Genomic DNA, 19524 nt, shown 5'->3' with positions numbered 1-19524 from the left:
TATTCATAGGGGATCCTGGAACAATCCTCCACAGATACTGAGGACTGACTGTAATTTTGTAATTCACCCTGTTGGTTGAAAAATGAAAGAAAACTGGTACGTCCTCTGTGCCTTGTATCTTCCTTGAGATGTGCTGTGTTTCAGCATTTTTAATAAAAGATACTGTAATACCAATTTTTTTCACTTTTATAACTGACAGAATATTTTTACATTATTTGACATTTCCTGAATTGATTGACAGAGTTATATAGTTGGGATTTATTGAGAGTAAGAATCAGAGTGTGTTTACGTTAAAGTGCATCTGTGAATGAAGCATTTAATTTCTTTTTCCCTTGAAATTTACCTAAATGAGTTTTAAGAAAAGTTATTTTTAAAAGTCAAAACTGCTTTATTATTTTTATTTCATTTGAAAGGAACTACTTGAGGGAACCTGAGAATATTCTATATCATGCACTGAAAAGTTTGCATACCACCAGTACTAGTTGGTTGAGTACTGTACTTTAACATAGATGTATTTAATTTCTCATAATTTTTAAAGTATCCTTTGATTTTTTTTCTCAGAATATGATCTTGGCAGTTTAGTGAAAATTGTAGATTGTAGAACTTCTGTGCATCATACAGGAAATGAACATAGTTTTTATCTACAAATACAGCAGTACTAGGGACTTTTCTTCCTTTGTTGTTCTTAATGCATTTCTAGCAAGATGTGTCTGCTTTCTGTTTCTCTAGGCTCAGGTCAGGGACCATCAGGAACCCTGCCTGGAGTAATGCTTGAACATCGAGTATTATTGCTGGGTCACCAGGCATGTTAGCTGGATCCATTGCCTAGGTCCTAAGTCCTTCTTGCTCAGTTAGCTTGGACTGAGTTATTGATACTGTGCTCCCCTGACACCATCTGCGTTCTTTTATTTTAACCTGTTTTCCTCTGCCTGCCTCCCCATGTTGAACTGTTAAAATAACATCTACACATGGCAAAATACATAATAAACAGAAGTGTTTTAAACAAAAGGTAAGGGTTTTTCTCTTTGCTCCATTCACCATTCCCTTTCTGAGTAATCTACTTTTATAGCTTATTAATTTTTTCTTGGTAGATGTCATTGTAATTTTAAATACTACACTAAAATATTTTGTTCCTGATTTATCACTGTAGATAATTGTCTATTGCCCCATCAGTTTCTTCCCTGTAACAAAATATCAATAGGAGATGGGGATTTGGTCTACTTCCTTTATTTCTCTTCCCCTCTCCACCTTCTAGGTTTTGTTAGTAAAACTATCATTTTACTTGATCAGGTTTATAACATTTATATTCTTTTTGCAACTATAATTAAGTCTTGTGTGCTTTTTCAATGGTTTACTTCTAAAAAATTAAACTAATAGAAATCATGTACATATTATGATGATATAAATATTATAATCTGCAGAACTAAGTAGAGTGATTGAACTTATAAAATAGGAAAAGTAGTCCTTTGTCTCTAAATGCAAATCAAGGTCCATTAGTATTTGTTTAATTTCTGTTGAACATTTTTCACTTTTTTTAAGGTCCTATTCAGCTGCTATTATTTCTTATATGATATTCTTTTGTGTATTCCTTTGTCTTGTCTTGTTATAGTTACCTCTGATAGAAATGACTTTAAGATTTTGGAATTATTTTAATTTAATCTATACACATGATTGAAAGAAAAATTATTTTTCTCTCAGAACAGTGAAAATCATTATTCTAGTTGTCTTCTAGCCTCTTGTTTTCTAAGACAGAAGTCAGATGCAAATTCTCCTTATTTCATCATAAATGGTATCTTTTCTTTTCTTTAGAAATTTTTAGGATTTTCTTTTTTTCCTTGGTGTTCTAAAATTTCACCGGTCATTTGGAAAAGTCATCTTTGTCAAACTCTTCACTCTAGATGATAGGATAAGAGTGAAGTATTATTTATTTAATGCTTGCTGCACGAGATGCTGTGTTACTCATTATACCAAGAGCTTTGGAAATTTATTTGTTCTCTAGGAGTTGTAATAACAGGCTGTTAATGTGTGGACTGTGGAATAGTATGCTAGTAAAGAGCAGAGTACACAAACAAAAGACCATCATAGATGTTCATATTGCCAGTGGCTCATCTCTTATACCCCTGCAGGAATGGGAAATACTGACATTTATAGGAGTGGGTGTAGAAGCTAGGCATTGCCAGCTATGGCAGCACTGACTGTACAATAATTCTAAATTAGATTTTAATAATGTTTTCTCACTTAAGATCTATTTTATAGCTTTAAAAAATTGAATCATGATGATGGTGATAGTGACAGTGGTTATGATAATTTTTGAAATTTTTTGGCCTTTGATATGTGTCAAACATTGTACTAATCATTGTCATTATCTTATTTTGTATTCATAAAATATTCCTCAGAGGTGGTGGTATCGTCTCTACTTTTTAGATGAGGAAATCGGTGTTTTCTAGAGTAAGTACCACACTCAGGATTTAAACTCAGGTCTGTTGGAATACAGAGCTTGTGTTGTTAATCACTACTACACTATAATGTCTAGTAATGTAATAGCTACTGTATATAGTGGGAGCTCATGGCTAGTAAGCCAATTTTTATAATTCTGTTTCAGTAACTGAGTTGTGTACTTATTAGAGTAAATTGTATTTTTTTCCTAAACCTCTTTTGCCAGTTATGTTTGTTACTGTATTTGTATGTTATTTAAGTAAATAAACTAATGAAATGAGACAATTTTTTTCTAAAAATCATAAGCTTTTACTTGTAAAACATTACCCTTAATTATCAATTTGTCTAAAATGAAATTGAAATACCAACATTTCATTTGAGTAGCCTAAGAATGAATTATGAAATGAAACTAGTTTTTGAAGGTAAGTTGAATGAGTTGGAAAGACAAAACATATCGTTAAAAATAAATTTCCTTTAGAATTTGTTGTGAGACAGTTCATAGAAATGGGGGAATATAAGGTAACTCAGTGTGATTTGGCATTTGGATTTCTTTACATTTGTCTTTAAGTTCCTGCTTCACCTAAGAGAAAATGAAACTTAAAATTGCAGACAATTTATTTGTGATTTGGCACATATGAGACTAAGAAGTTAAAACTCCAATCAAATGAAAAGAAAAGGCTCTAAATCAAAAGATGTGTGAATGAAGTACATTTATATAATTTTAGTTAAAATCTTCAATACGATGTAAACATATGCACGTGTGTGTGTGTGTGTGTGTGTGTGTGTGTAAATTTTCCTGTTGACCAACTAAAAGATATTTTAGCACAGGTTTGGCAAACTTTGTCTTTAAAGGACCAGATAATAAATATTTTAGACTTGGCAGGCCATAAATTCTGTTGCAACTATTCAGTTCTGCCCTTATAATCCAAAAACAGCCATAGATGATATGTAAAGAAATGGTTGTAGCTATGTTCCAAGAAGACTTAATTTAGAAACAGGCTGCCGGCTGGATTTAGCCTGTGGTCTCTGATCTCTGTTCTAGAATTATAGTTCATAAAGTTTGGAGATGTTTTGAGCATTAAGTATTCTTAATAATGGACTTTGAACTTTGTGGTGAATGCTGTGTTCTAGGTTAGGTCAGAGATTTCTGAACAGAGTGAAGATGGAGATCTAGCTACATCCAAAGTGATCCCGGGAGTTCTATTATAGTCTGGTCATACCTGGTTTGAAGGATCATGTGGACACTTCATGGTACTTCAGAGTTGTTGGTTTAGCTTCATAGTGTTTGAGAAATCAGGTTTTCTTTGAGATCTGTTGATACATTCTCTGGTTCCTGTGAGCAGATTGAAACCAATGGAGTAGGCTCTGATCTAAACAGACTGGAATGTCTGGGGGCCATGGACCTACAGTATAAACCTGGAAATCCATCTACTTAAGTTCATTCTAAAACTTTACTGAACCACGTACAAAGGTGTGGAAATTGGGTTACTGGTGTTCAATGTATAGTAGAATCATGAAACAGCTAGAAGCACCCCTTTTGATCTTGCCTACCTTTATATAGGAATCTGATGCCTAGAGATATTAAGGGACTTGACTTAAATCATATAACTTCTTAATAACAGAGCAGAGAAAGATCATTTAGATGCTAATTATCTCTATACCGTCTTATTAATATATTTTTGTGTAGTCAGATTTGTTCAAATTCTTGATTTGGATGCAATCTTTCTAGGACTCATTCTTGTGAGTATGTTTGTGTCCTGTATCAGCTATTTAAAAGAATACTATTAAATTAGTTTTTTATGGGTGTGTTAGCTTTAATATTTTCTGTATTGATGGTGAAAATGCCCTGCAGAATTGCTTGATTCATTCCATTCATCTTGCAGATAGCTTTTAAGAGCTTTTAGCCTTCCATCATAGACCTAGTAATTTTTTGACCATAATGTAGCTTTTATTTATCAAAATGTTTATGAATAGATCCTTTTAACATACTTTGATTAATTGAAATGGCTTTAATTCACATTTCTAAATGATGGCCAAAGGCCTCTTTAAAAGCTGTACAGTTAATGTCCAATCTAATCACATAATTTATATATGTATTTTTTAAATTAGTGAATTGTTGTCAAATTGTAGTTATAGATTTTGAAATAATATATATGAAATAATTTTTCATATAACAAAAATATTTGATTATAGATTTTGTGTTTATAATCTTCTGCATGCTATTTACATTACCATGTTTGCATTCATTCTTAATACATAGTTTATAGATTATTTAACTATAAATAATAGCAATAAAAATATCTAGATTTATGATAATTACATACCTAAACACTAAAGCCCAATTTTTTTGGTAGAGAAGCTGAATAAATCATTACTCTCACCTGTGAATGAATTTAGATATATTTGTTTTTTCTCCAAACTCAAAATACTCCCTAAAAAAATATGTTTACCAGTTCTAAATTACTCATTATTCCAGGTATCTTTGCCATTCTAGCTTCAGCCTTGGGTGAACTTTTGAACTCCATGTGATAGGGTAGTAGGATTACCTTTGGCTTTGCTTATCTCTTGTTCTCTTGCTAAGGCACTTGTAGACTCAGGTTCTTTTTCTTCTAAAACATCCTCCTCCTTTTTCTTCTAACGCTTTAGTTTTATTTATTGAGGTAGAATATAGGGGCTAATGGAATGATGGCACAATTTTGCCATTTTTCTTTGGATTGAAAATTTGATTCAGGAAATATTTATTACTTGCTCTGAGTCAGATGATGAGTTTAATTCTGGGGAATTACTGGGGAATAAGCCACAGTGTCTTGTAGGCTTGTGCCTTGGAGACACAGTCACAAGTATTTCTTACTATAATACAGGGTGCTGTAAACAGAGTATTATGAAACTTATGGGAGCAGTTAGTTAGCAGGAAAGGACTTGCTGGAGAAAATGGCATTTGAATTGGGCCTGGAAAGATAGATGGACATTTGTGAGTAAGGAAAGAAGGGATATTCTAGTTATTGTGAACACTATATGCAAGAACCGAGAGTGTGAAAGTCTGGGGTTTGTTTATGGAGTTGCACACAGTCCATATCGCTAAAATATAGGAATTGAAAGCTGAATGACAAGTTAATTTTTTATGTCAGATTGTTAAAGGTCTTACATGCCATACAAATTTGGGGCTTTAGCCTTAGTTTAATGGGGAACCACTATATGTTTTAAAGCAGGCAATTTATGTGATTTTATTTCTGCATTACTTAAGAGCTATACTCAGATATCTTTAGGGCTAGGGGGTAACATAAATGTGAAGCTGCCAAGTTTAAGACAGCAGGGAATGGTAGGGCCCACAGGACTGGAGAGTATTTGCCTTGCCTAAAGCCTTTTACGTATAAGCCATTTGAAAACACTGTGTTATGTGAAATTAGACTCCTGCTCACAGCTATCTCTGACGGCTTTTTGGAGGATGTTGTACAATGTTTGGTTGATGGTGTTTGTCAAATAAATGAACAGAGGGATTAAGGGGTAGAATGTGTGTGTTGCATGTGGAGTTTCATTAGAAGGCTGTTAGAATTCAAGCAGAAGGAGATAGTGCTTGAGTTAGGACCGAATTGAGAAAGGATAAGCATGGGTGGATATGGGAAGTACCGAAATAAAATGGTACAATTGTCATGATTTCTGTTCCATTGATCTGCTTATGTAATCTTCACCAGTTACATATGAAGAAGGAAGAATTAAAGATGACCGGGATTTTCAACTTGGATTGAGTGGGTGGTGATGCTGTGAATTGAGACAGAGAACATGGGAGAAAGAACATCTTTGGGGGAGAGAAAATACTGATTTGGTTTTCTTAGGGTGAGGTGAGGATTTATTTAATTCTAAGTGTTAAGGCACTAGCATGGGTATCCTTTCTGGGGCATTGTTCTGGGGATGTTAGCTCTTATTCCTATTTCATTTGTTCATTCCTTCATTTATTATTTTTTTTAGACAGGAATTGTCCTAGAATCATTTTTGTAAAGGAAAATCTCAGTCATGCCTGCAAGTGTTGCCTTAATCTATATCTTTGGATTTGGCTGTATTTCGGGCATAAATCCTGATTAGGGACCTTAATTTTTCTAATTCAAAGCATACAGTTTAGCTCATTCTCAGTTTTTCCTAAGGAATATAATCTCCAATCCTCAACTTCAATCCAAAGTATGCTTATGATAAATAGTATTTGCAGAAAATATATAATTCCTCTAGATGTTTGGACATTTATTCTTGAGACCATCAAAAACTGGATTCTTGTATTATTTTGGTTTTACTTTTATGACAAATTGCTTTATATCTGTATATCTTTCTCGCTCTGGTGTTATCTCTTCAGCTTGCATTGAAGGCTCTAGAAGAAATACATGCAAGGAACCGCTATTTCGCATATCATAAGGATATTGTCAAGGGTGTTGTGCCTTAGGATATAAAAAGGTCCCCTATATCAAGATTCTAGCAGAATTTTCTCTCCGAACTTAATGCCAGCAAAAGTGACTTTTATTTCTTTGTTTAGATTTTTTCCCACCTTGAGCTACTGGTATGTTTTGGTATTGTGGACACTGAATTATGTATTATGGGTCTCCTTGTTTGGTTTGGTTGCTAGGACTTTGAGAGTCAAATTTATAATCAGCAAATACGAGTAAAAGCCTTGTATGATTTTGTGAAAAAAACCTTGTATTATTTTGGTGCGTTAATGTGTATCTTCCACTTATTCTTACTGTTTTATGAATAATTAAGTTTTAATCTTTTTTACTTAAATATTTTCTCTATGATTGTATTTCTTTTATTACACGTTTTAAATATTTTTTAGTAATAAGATACAATAATTCAAATAATGTTCTGGTTTTTTTTTTTTTTTTTACTAACCTAGTAAGAATTAAAGGGAAGAAAATCTAGTAAAAAAGTTAACTGTATAATTCAATAAATGCTCACCAAGTAAACATAACTGTGTAACTACCATGTAAAAATAGAACATTTCTAATACTTCAGGAACTTCCCTCATTTACCATCCCAGTTATTCTTCCAAGGTAATCCAAGGCAATCACTATTCTGGCTTCTGTCACCAAAGTTAGTTTTGCTTATTTAGAACTTTAAATGCATGGAATCGTACAGTATGTACTGACTTCTTTTGTCCAACATTATGATTTTGAGATTCCAGTGATATATTTTCATTGCTGCAGTCATTATGGACTATATCACACTTTATTTATTCATTTAATTGTTCATAGACAATTGTTTCAAGTTTTTGTCTATTAGAAATAATGCTGCAAGGCTTATGTGTACATTTCTGTTAGAAATGTATCCAGGAGTAGAAAACTGCTGGTATATAGAGTATGTGTTGAGTTTCAGTAGATATTACAGTTTTCCAAAGAGGTTGTATCATTTTCCCTTACTCTAGCATTGAATGAGTGTTTCGTTTGCTCTACATCCTTGCCAACATTTGGTGATGTCATTTTTAATTTTTTAAATGTATTTTTAGCCACTGTAATTATTTGTCACTGTGTTTTTGATTTGCATTTCTTGAGTTACTAGTGAACCCGAGTGCCTATTTATTTGTGTATTAGCCAGGGGGAACCTTTGTCAAGTATCTGTTGAAGGCATTTACCCTTAGTTTTTTTCTGTTCCATTGATCTGCTTATGTATCTTTATGCCAGTTCTACACTGTCTTATTGCTGAAACTTTATAATAGACTTTACCTATTTTAGTATATGTCCTTTAACATTATTCTTTAGTTTTTTTTTTTTTTTGGGCTATTCTTAGCCCTTTGAATTTCCAGATAAATTTTAGAAGCTCCTTGTCAGTTTTTACAAATTAAAAAAAAATTTTATGTGATTTTGATTAGAATTTGAGTTATTCTAGGAGATCATTTTGGTGAGAACTGTGTTGAAGGTTTTAATCTATTAACATGGTATACAAGGGCTGTCCGGAAAGTATCCAGCCATTGTTAGTATGACGAGAGTGGGTTTTGCAACATCGATGTAACCTGGCAGCCAAGGAGAGTGGACTGGAATGTGCATGTGTAAACAGTGACGACTTCACTGCACTAGCCAGTGGGCACTAGGTGCTGTTGAGTGAGCATGTGTACTGTGTGGCCATCGCATTCAAAATGACTGAGCGAGTAGAGCAACAAATCTGCATCAAATTTTATGTTAAGCTTGAACATTCCTCTGTGGAAACTATTCGGATGATGCAGAAGGCTTTTGGGGATGATGCCATGAGTGCAGCGCAAATAAAAGTGTGGCACAGATGCTTCAAAGATGGTTGAGAATCTGTTGAAAGTGATCCACATTCAGGAAGGCCTACAAGAAGCAGAACACCTGAGAATATTGAACATGTACGGGTTAGGTTAAGAAATGCTGGGAGAACTGTGTGAGTTCCCAGGGTGCCTACTTCGAAGGGGACCGAAGTGTCATTGTCCTATGTGCAATGTTTCTTGTATCTTCCTTCAATAAAGGTCTCTATTTTTCATATTACATGGCTGGATACTTTATGGACAGACCTTGTGTACCTCATGTATTTATATATATATACATATACCATACGTATTTGAGTCTATTTTATCTCAGTGTTATATTGTATGTTTTTTATTACACTTACCCCAGACATTGGTGTTTTTACATAGTATTTAAAAAAATTTCATTTTCTTGTTCTTTGTTCCTAATATGTAGGAAATTAATTTTATTTTTTAAATTTTACATTTTATTTAAACTATATTTTTATCTTTAAAAATTGCCATAAATTTTTAGTTCTTAGTTTTGTCTGTAGAACTTCTTTAGGATTTTCTACTCATATAATTCTGTTGTTGCTAGTAGTGACTCTTATTTCTTCCCTTCTGGTGCTTTTCCTTTTATCTCTTTGTCTTGCCTTATTGCACTGTCTGTGGGATCACCAGCACATCTGACTGCTCATACTGTGGATCTTTGAATTTGTTGATTTTTTATTCAGCTTGTATGTCTTATATATTAGCACTTAGTTTGTCTCTTTGAAAAGCAGACTCATTTAACTCTGTGTTTTATTTAATAGTGAACTGAATTCAAAGCTGCAAGATACTTTAGAACAAATTGAGGTAAGAAGGGTTATATCATAGATTATATGACTTTTTCTTTTCAGATGTTTTTGAATAGGATAGGTGCAACATTATGTTTTGGCTTTTGTGTTATTACCAGTGTTTCTAGATCACTTTATTTGTTGTTTTTCATCTGGACTGTCTGTGCATAGTCAAGTTAGTGTTAATATACTTGTAAACTCATTAATACTTTTGGAATTGTGGGATCTCAAAACAGTGTTTGAGAATATCACCGTCCCCAGAAAAATTTCCAGACTGTTAGTCGTAGGTGTGTTCTCATGTAAATTATAATGGCCAAAATAGTTTTCCCTGTATTAATTATATTTTGATTATCAACTATTCTTTTTTATTTTAGTGAGTTAAATTACTTATGAGTAATTATTGCCTGATGAAAACCCTCCTAAATTCCTAAACCTTATGATGATATCTCATATAGTTCATCAAAAATATAGAAACTGGAAAGGAAAAGATGTGTCATTGTGAGCATGAAGCTTTGTTTTTCTTCCTACATATATTTAGATTTACTTGGCAATCTTTGCAAAGTAGGGTATAAATTTTAATAAATTTAATAAGAATTATTTGGTTTCTTCTAGAATTCATTTTATTGTTTTCTTGATCAGAGTACTTATAAAAATTGAAGTTGGAATTTCAAATGACCTTTTATGAAAGTAGTTTTTGATCATAGATGCATTTATCTATTAATTGTAAGAATGCCAATTTATTTGATAACCAAAAAACAACTACTTTAAGTCCCTTAAGTAAACAATTCCCTGAATATTTTTAATGAGGGTTTTCTATTGAGAAATCAGTATTTCTTTATTCTTAATATACAGTATTATTCTATACTTACCTATAAAGTTATTATGTAAAAATGAAGTCACTGAAAGAGAAACCCATAAACAAAGTGATATATTTAGATATATAAACTTAAACTTTGAGTTTTGTACTTTTAAGGTCTATGTAATTTTTGGTGAGAATTACTCTTCAGTGATGACAGAAAGATTGTTTTGTCATTTTTCAGTAGTCCCACAAATTTTTTCATTATATTATGTTCATTATAATTAAAAATTATAATATTTTAGCAGATGCCTGAGGAAACATAAGGAAAAATAAAAAATAGGATTCCTTAAGAAATGATTGCATTTATTTTGTTTCCTTTGAAACACTAGGCATGGGTTTCATAGCAGAAACTCCTATGTTGATAATATCTCAGTAAACTTGATAACTTGATTGTAGTAGCTAATAAATTACAATTACAACTTATTGTAATTTGATTTAAGCCTTTTTTACTATTAAATCCAGTGTGATAGCGAATATATTTAGGTATTAATTAAAGGTGAGAGATTAGTCTTAGTATTTTCTTCTCATAGCCTTAAAAATACAATTTCTTAACTACCTCTTCCTTCCTCTTTTAATTACATAGGAACAGCTAGATGTAGCTCTTTCCAAAATCTGCAAGAATTTTGACATTAACCATTATACGAAAGTTCAACAAGCTTATCAACTTCTTGGAAAAACACAGGTTTGTTTCAAAAGGATGTTTTCTTTTTTCCTAATCACTAATCTGTTGACCTTCATGATTAAGTCTGAATATTATTCATGTAATGCCCTTAAGTTTCATTTAACAGAGTACATTTTTCTGCTGAATTTAACAGACTGAAGTGTAGTGTGATTAAAATATTACAGAAGTTTGTTTTGAATTATGAAGTATTTGTCAGGTTTAATATTTTCTCAATTTTATGTAGGTTTTAAAACAGTATTAATATATAAGATAATTGAATGGAAGACGATGTGTAGTCCCTTTTATCTCAGCTCTTGGTCCTGAAACAGGACTTTTTAATTTGGGTCTTCATGGATTCCTAGATCAGCCAGAACAACTGCCTCAAAATGTTATGTAAACTTTGTGCATTGTGTACATCTGTCTGTAAAACAGGTCCATTGCATTTATCACATTTTGAAAGGGTTCTGTTATCCCCAAAATGCCAAAACATTTTTCAAAATGCATGGCTTTGTATACTCCTAGTGTTCAAGGGCTTCCTTGAAAAACTTGAAACAAGGGCCATGTACAGGATTATACATTTATCTATGCAACATTTAACTGATAGACATAAATGTTTTATTCCCTTAAATGGTATCCTCTTTTAGAAGGAAATTTCAGACTTTATCCAACCATTTAAACTCCATTTACATTTTAAATTCTGAATAAAGAAATTTGGCTGTTTATTATTTTCATGTCTTAAGCCATACCTAAGAAAAAAATCCAAGAAGAAAGACGTGGCAATTTTGAGGAACATGTTTAAAGCCTTCTGAAAATGGGATTATAACTTCTCATTTCCCACATAAGGTTAAGTCTTACATTCCTTAAATATTTCTTGTTACCTACTATGTGTATTACTCCAGGCCCCTGGATTTAGGCCTTCATGTATCTCACCTTCTAGTGAGGAATAGAAGCATTAAAGAAATACAAGCATACTTTATTTTATTCTACCAACCAGCCATTTCTCCATCTCTCTCCCTCTCCTTGGGTCATCCTATTCCCTGAGACGCAACAATATTGAAATGAGGCCAGTGAATAACCCCTGCAGTGGCCTCTGAGTGTCCAAGTGAAAGGAAGAGTGACTTTAAATCAAAAGCTAGAAATGATTAAGCTTAGTGAGGAGGACATGTTCAAAGTTGAGGTAGGTCAAAAGCTAGGCCTCTTGTGCCAGTTAGCCAAGTTGTGAATGCAAAGGAAAAGTCCTTTTTTAAAAGATTTTTAATTATTATAGGTACATAATAGTTATATATATTTATGGGGTATGTGTACTATTTTGATACATGTGCACAATGTGAATTAATCAAATCAAGGAGGAAAAGTTCTTGAAGGAAATTAAAAGTGCTGCTCCAGTGAACATACAAATAAGAAAGCAAAACATCCTTATTGTTGATATGGAGAAAGTGTGAGTGATCTGGGTAGATGATCAAACCAGCCACATCATTCCCTTAAGCCAAAGTCTAATCCAGTGCAAGGTCCTAACTCTTTTCAATTTTATGAAGGCTAAGAGAGGTGAGGAAACTGCAGAAGAAAAGTTTGAAGCTAGCAGAGGTTCGTTCATGAGGTTCAAGGACAGAAGCCTTCTCTACAACATAAAAGTAGAAGATGAAACAGCAAGTGCTGATATAGAAGCTGCAGCAAGTTATCCAGAGGATCTGGTTAAGATCATTGATGAAGGTGGCTATACTAAACAACAGATTTCTAATGTAGATGAAACAGCCTTCTATTGGAAGAAGATGCTGTCTAGGGCTTTCATAGCTACAGAGAAGTAAATGCCTGGCTCATAGCTAGAGAGAAGTCAATATCTGGCTTTGAAGCATCAAAGGACAGACTAACTCTCTTGTTAGGGGCCAGTGCAGCTGGTGACTTGAAGTTGAAGCCAGTGCTCATTTACCTTTCCGAAAATCCTGGAGCTCTCAGAGTTATGCTAGGGCTCCTAAGAGTTATGCTAAATGTACTCTGCCTGTGCTCTATAAATGGAACAACAAAGCCTGGATGACAGTACATCTGTTACAACATGGTTTACTGAATATTTTAGCCCCCTGTTGAGACCTATTGCTGATAAAAAAAGATTCCTTTCAAAATATTACTGCCCATTGACACTGCACCTGGTCACCCAAGAGCTCTGGTGGAGATGTACAAGGAGATCAATGCTATTTTCATGTTTGCTGTTACAAGAGTCATTTTGACTTTGAAGTCTTATTATTTAAGAAATATATTTCGTAAGGCTGTAGCTACCATAGATGATTTCTCTGACGGATATACACAAAGTGAATTGAAAATCTTCTGGAAAGCATTCACCATTCTAGATGTCATTAAGAACATTTGTGATTCATGGGAGGATGTCAGAATATCAACATTCACAGGAATTTGGAAGAAGTTGATTCCAGCCTTCCTGAATAATTTGGAGGGGTTCAAGACTTCAGTGGAGGAAGTCACTGTAGATGTGGTGGAAACAAAAGAACTCGAATTAGAAGCAGATCCTGAAGATGTGACTTAACTGCTGAAATCTCGTGATAAAACTTACATGGCTAAGGAGCTAATTCTTATGGATGAGCAAAGAAAGTGGTTTCTTGAGATGGAATCTACTGCTGTTAAAGATGCTATGGACATTGTTGAAATGACAACCAAAGATTCAGAATGTAACATAAACTTAGTTGATAAAGCAGTGGCAGAGTTTGAGAGGATTGATTCCAATTTTGAATGAAGTTCTGTGGGTGAAATGCTAATCAAACAGCATTGTAATGTATAGAGAAATCTTTTGTGAAAGGAAGAGTCAGTCAAATGTGACGTACTTTATTATTGTCTTATTTTAAGAAATAGTCACAGCTACCCAGCCTTCAGCGTCCACCACCCTGGTCAGTCAGCAGCCAGCAACATGGAGGCAAGACCTTCCACCAGCAAAAAGATTATGACTTGCTGAAGGCTGAGATGATCATTAGTATTTTTTAGCAATAAAGTATTTTTTAGTTAAGCTGTGTGCAGTGTTTTTTTGTTTTTTTGTTTTTTTTTTTAGACAATGCTATTGTACACTTAATAGACTGTAGTGTAAGCATAACTTTTATATGCACTGGGAAACCAAAACATTCATGCAACTCACATTATTGTGATACTAGCTTTATTGGGGTGGTCTGGAACTGAACCTGCAATATCTCTAAGGTACACCTGTAAATGAATGTGATGTCAGGTGGTAACAAGTGCTTCAAAGAAATACAAATCAGTAAATGGTTGCAGTGATGGAAAGTACTGATTTATATAGGTTAGTCAGGAAAGGTTCTATGAGAAGGCAACCAGTGAGAAGTGTTCTGAATGACATATGAGAATGATTATCAGGTGGCATATGGGATCCAGAGGTGTGATTGTGCACGTTTGAGAAAGAGCAGGATGAATACCAGTTATAAATACAGAGCAACAGAATAGTGATCATGATTCTGATTTATCTTAAATGCTATATGTTGTGGTTACGTGAAGGGTTATTTGCAAATAACCTACACTACAGTTATAATTCTGGGAATAGTAGTGATCTTTGTGCTATAGATATATAATTGGTGAAGATGTTTTTCCTGTGTTTTTCTAATGTGTTGAAATTTATTTATATTAATAACATAAAATTATGTTGTGTGTTTTTTTCTGCCCATAGACAGCAATGGATCAACTTCACATGCACTTCACCCAAGCCATCCACAATACTGTGTTTCAAGTTGTTCTTGGTTATGTGGAACTATGTGCTGGAAACACAGACACAAAATTCCAAAAGCTGCAATATAAAGATCTCTGTACAGTATGTAGTAACTTAATTACTGTTCATATGTCTCTCTTTTAGTTTTTAAATTCATATTCCCTTTTTCTTTGCACCTACTATTTCAGGATGCTAGTAAAATAAAAACAAATGTTTGCCAAAAGTTTTTTTCTTCTCCCATGTTGTTCTTTTCCTTATAGAGAAACTGGAGAACTCAGTCATTCAAACGATAAAGGTTACTGAGATTGGAGTGGAGTTCCTTCTCAATTGACTCTCTACCTTCTCTTCATTTCGTTTACCCTTCTCGCTCAGGCTCTGAATTCTCTTCCTTGATTGCATCTAGTGCGCTTCTGAGTAATCATCGTTGCTGGTTTTCCTTACAGATTTTCAATCAGTCTTTTCATGTGTATAAGTGCTGTCTCTGTCAGCATCTGTAACCAGCTTTTCCTTTTCATTCTTAAAGAAACATCCATCTTTAGGTAATATAACCCAACAAGTGAGAAGCAGACTGATTTGGGTTCTATTTTAGAAGTAGGTCCTACTGATGCATTGATGTAGACTGTGAGGAAAAGAGAATGATAAACAGCTGGAAGAATGATAGTGCCATTTGCGTTTATAGGGAAGACTGGGAAGGAGCAGAACTGTAGTGGAAAATCAAGAGTTCTATTTGACATTTAAGTGGACTTGTTGAGAAGGCAGTTGGATAAAAGAACCTGGGGAGATCAGGGATGAGGTTATAGATTTGGGACTCGTCAGCATCTACTGGTATTTAAAGCCATAATTTTGGATGATAAGATTGGGGAAAAAGGTATAGATAAAGAAGACATGAGGGCCCTGGGCCTTGTGACATTGAGGGATTAGCTAGGGGAGCAGAGACTACAAGAGTCTGAGAAGGAGCAAGCTAGCTGTATAGGAGGAAGACTAGGTGATGCTGGTGTTATGAAAACATGAAGAAGGAATTGTTTCAAAAAGAATGGAGTGTAAACCTATATCAAATGCTGCTGAGAGTCTGAATATGGTGATATTACAGAAGTGACCACTTGATTTGACAATGTGGAAGTCATTTATCACGATCTCCTTCATTCTAACCTAAGAATGCTCTATGTCATCTCTCACTAGAGACATCCTTGAGTTTTCTCTAATGTCTGCTCAGGAAGTTATAACAATTCTAGGAAGTAGATATCTGTTCGTTTTTGTAATTATGTCCAGGACTTAGTGTGAAATTAAGTTAATCTTCATTCTTCAACAAGTTTCTTTTCAAAAGTGTTGGTTATCTATTGGGAACTGGAGAAATTTTCTTACTTGAGCTACAGCAAATATTCTGGAAGGGTGTGGTTACATATGATATATTAAAGATTAATGACAGTGGATGGTTGTTAATATGGCTAAAAATGTCTTTTTAAAATAATTTTATAAATCATGAGGATTGTTTTATAAATTTTATGATTATTAACTTTAAGTGTGATATAATTGTATAATTACATTTTAAGTATCCAGTTTTAAGTATATCCATAATTTTGTAAATATTAATAATTTTAAAATGTGTTATATATGAATTGATATATATATTTTAAATTAAATACCTAATTAACTTTATTATTTGATTCTATTAATGTTGCTATCACTAATAGGTGATTTAAACAGTAAAGCAATTTATTACAAGATAGTGATTTTTCTATTAAAGCAGAAAATAGCTCTTAAAAATTAAAATGAACATTTTAAACAAATTAGGTTTTTGTCCATCCGTCTTATTGACTTCGGTTATATCCGAGTGGGTGTGTGTGTGGGGGTGTGTGTGTGTGTGTGTGTGTGTATGTATAATTGTTAACACTTTATATAAAAGTATATAACTTTTAAATGTAAAAAACATACTGTGCTTATGCTTCTTGGTGTCCTCTGCACATTTATATAATAGAAAGTGGAAAGTTGTGCTTGGCTTATAAATTTTAATGAACAAAAATAGTGCTCAAGGTAAATGTTTACGATCTCATGTTTCTTCTGAATTTCTTTCACTTTTTAAAAAAGCTGACTGTAAAATAATCTTTTGAAGTAGCTGTATATATTTAAATTATCAGGTAACAAATACCTGTCCTTCCATATTCCATCTTGGGTTAAATGCTCATTAAAATTACCCCCAAGAAACTTCAGGTCATTATTATAAAATTATCCGTATATATGCAATAGTGGGTGAGGTATATATAAATATATAATTAAATTAAGGAAACAAATGATTTATTAATATACTAGAGCTTAATCACAGAAAACACACACAACAGCAGGCACATATATTATTCATCCAACACAGTTGTACAGTTTGGTTTATATTCAAGCTGTGCTAAAACATTAGTTGGAGTACTTTTGGTTTGAAGTGGTGAGAGTAGTAGCAAATGTTAGTGATGGTTTCATGGAGGAATTTTTTTTGAAGAAAATAGTTAACATAATAAGGTGAAGATTGTGATGCACATTAAGGTAGCCCATTTTCTTTGGCACTATTCTCAGTAAAAAATTTAAGAAGCTCAGAAATTATCTCACACCTGCTAGAAATTACCCCAAGACTTCTAGTCAGTGCTGCTACAGGCAGACAGGGCTGCAGAAATCTCTTTGAAATCTAAGTGTTAATTTATTTCATAATATTGAGTCATAAATTTGACATGTTTAAACCAGGTAAGATTAGGAAGAAATTATTTCTCACCAATTCTAGTTATTATTTAGTTAGATGAAACGATGTGAACTTTCAGTAACTGAATTCTATAAAAGATGGTGATTAGCTCAGGAGAGGAAAACTAGAGGGAACCCTTAGAAGTTGAATAAATAAGTTGATGAAAAGAAGTGTAAATACATTTTCCTGGTGAGAAATATCAAGGCTCTACAATTCGTGAAGGAGCCTTGTAAGAGTGTAACCTTAATTTTTCAATATCTGGCAGTGGGAAATCATTTTAGCCTTTGATTAAAAGTAACTGCTAATAATTATTGGGGGTATACTTGTGTGAGAGCTCAAGTGTGTGGCAGTGGAGGATCAGGTAAGCAAGACACAGCAGACTCGTCAGGAGACACATAGGGGTGTTGACTGTGGCATATTTTGGAAATGTGCAGAAAGCTTAGGCATTTTGGCGGTTTATTTTCTGTGTACAGTAGCAGTATTTTGAAGGAAGTCCTTAATCATAAATAGAGTTTTAAAATAACTTTGAAAATTAAGATAGATGGATGGGACAGAGTAAGAGGGAGATGGCCTTCTTGTGAACGGGGAACAATTGTGCTTCCTTTGAATGGAAAATGGTTATAAATGAAGAGATAATTATCTGCTTGCTTTATTCATAGTATTATTTTAAACCACTCTCAGCTACCAGTCTAAATGAGCTAGAGTGAAATTTAACTAATTTGTAAAAAAAAAAAAAAAACCCTTTAGAAAGAAATCTGGGGCAAAATTAGTGTTCTGTTTTTATTTACCCTAAACAGAACCTTAAGGTTCTTAAGGCCAGCAGCATTCTGTTCCCTTGTGAAATGTCTGCCATTTGTTTCCTTTCACCATTGCTCAGAGTTTAAAGTTTAGTTGGTTTTGAGCTTCTGAAGTCATTTTGCAATTGAATGTACTTATTTTTTTCTTTACTAAACCATGTTTTCTAAATGGTTTAATTAGAAGCATAGTTTTTCTTTTTATGGTTTATCTTTCAGTCTGGTGTCCCTGCTTTTCTTGAATGTATTGGCTTACTGTTTTTTAGACTAGTCGTTTATGTTCTTTTAAAAAAATGGATACATTATGTTGAAGCCCGAATAAATGGCTGCTATTTAGTAGCAGAATTTCAAAATGAGAATTTAATTTCTTTCATTTCTTGAAAGGGACAATGTAAAGGGTCTTAGTGGCAATTTTATTTACTTAAAAAATTAAGCCTTGTTTGTGATTTGCATTTATATTTTGATGTGTCCTACATATTTACACCAGTCTATGGAGAGATTTATAGACACCATTTGGAAGCTTTTTTATTTAGTGACCTTGCAGAGAAACCCTTTATGGGTTATTTGAAAGTTTATGAAGTATTCATCGTGGTTTTGTTTTGTTTTTTTTTAAATAACATGTCTTTGGCAGGCTGATGGATTTCCCTGGGGAGCTTATTTCAAGATGTTAATTAGGATGTTATTGACTAATTTTAGGATACTAAAGTTGGCTAAGCTGGCTGAAGTTTTCTCAACCATTTTTCAGTTGTTGATTTCCAATTGGTCTTAATGACTTTAGAATTCTGTTTTTATGATGAATTGATAATGTAGTAATACTTTGGGGAAAATATAGTGTTTCTTTTAGAAAAAACTTTTTGAAATCATTTCAGTATGTGTTTTCATAGTGTCTGGTACATTGGAGGTGTTTAGTAAATGTTTCTTGAGTAAAGTGGATTGCAAGGTTTATCTCTGATTGGTGTGGCACTGACACAATTTAAGTCTGATTAGGTTAACTGGGAGGAAAAGAAAGCCGACATTGAGCCATCTTCTCTGTGCCATACTTGAACAGGTGCTTTATATGAGTACATGAGACAAAGACAAACCGAAGGCTAGTCTAATATTCCATTCTTCTAGGCTTTTAAAGTTTAATTCTTACAAATAACATTTTTGATATTGAATTATAATAACTCAATGTCAGTTTTTTTGAGTTAATAATTGTAAGAACTCTGTTGAAGATACAGTCTATTTTGATATTCATATAAAAACCTAAAGACAGATTCCTCTTTTGAGTCAAAAACATGTTTGTGTTCC

The 19524-nt window shown here is 33.3% G+C and overlaps 1 protein-coding gene across 3 annotated transcripts in view; it reads left to right on the top strand.

The window, feature by feature from the left end:
- The window catches only part of VPS50 (VPS50 subunit of EARP/GARPII complex), a 110620-nt gene that overhangs the window by 28630 nt on the left and 62466 nt on the right, over nt 1–19524 (top strand). For 2 of the 3 annotated variants that reach the window (XM_069461323.1, XM_069461324.1), the window contains 3 exons: nt 9466–9508; nt 10932–11030; nt 14683–14823. In XM_069461323.1, coding sequence (XP_069317424.1) covers nt 9466–9508; nt 10932–11030; nt 14683–14823 — 283 coding nt within the window. Of the gene's footprint in view, nt 1–9465; nt 9509–10931; nt 11031–14682; nt 14945–19524 lie in introns of those variants that run through there. The other variant, XM_069461325.1, reaches the window with a different exon arrangement.

This window comes from Eulemur rufifrons, chromosome 29 (assembly GCF_041146395.1).
Source record: "Eulemur rufifrons isolate Redbay chromosome 29, OSU_ERuf_1, whole genome shotgun sequence".
NCBI lineage: Eukaryota > Metazoa > Chordata > Mammalia > Primates > Lemuridae > Eulemur > Eulemur rufifrons.
Note: the sequence above shows the minus strand (reverse complement) of the source record. Positions and strands in the feature narration are given on the sequence as shown.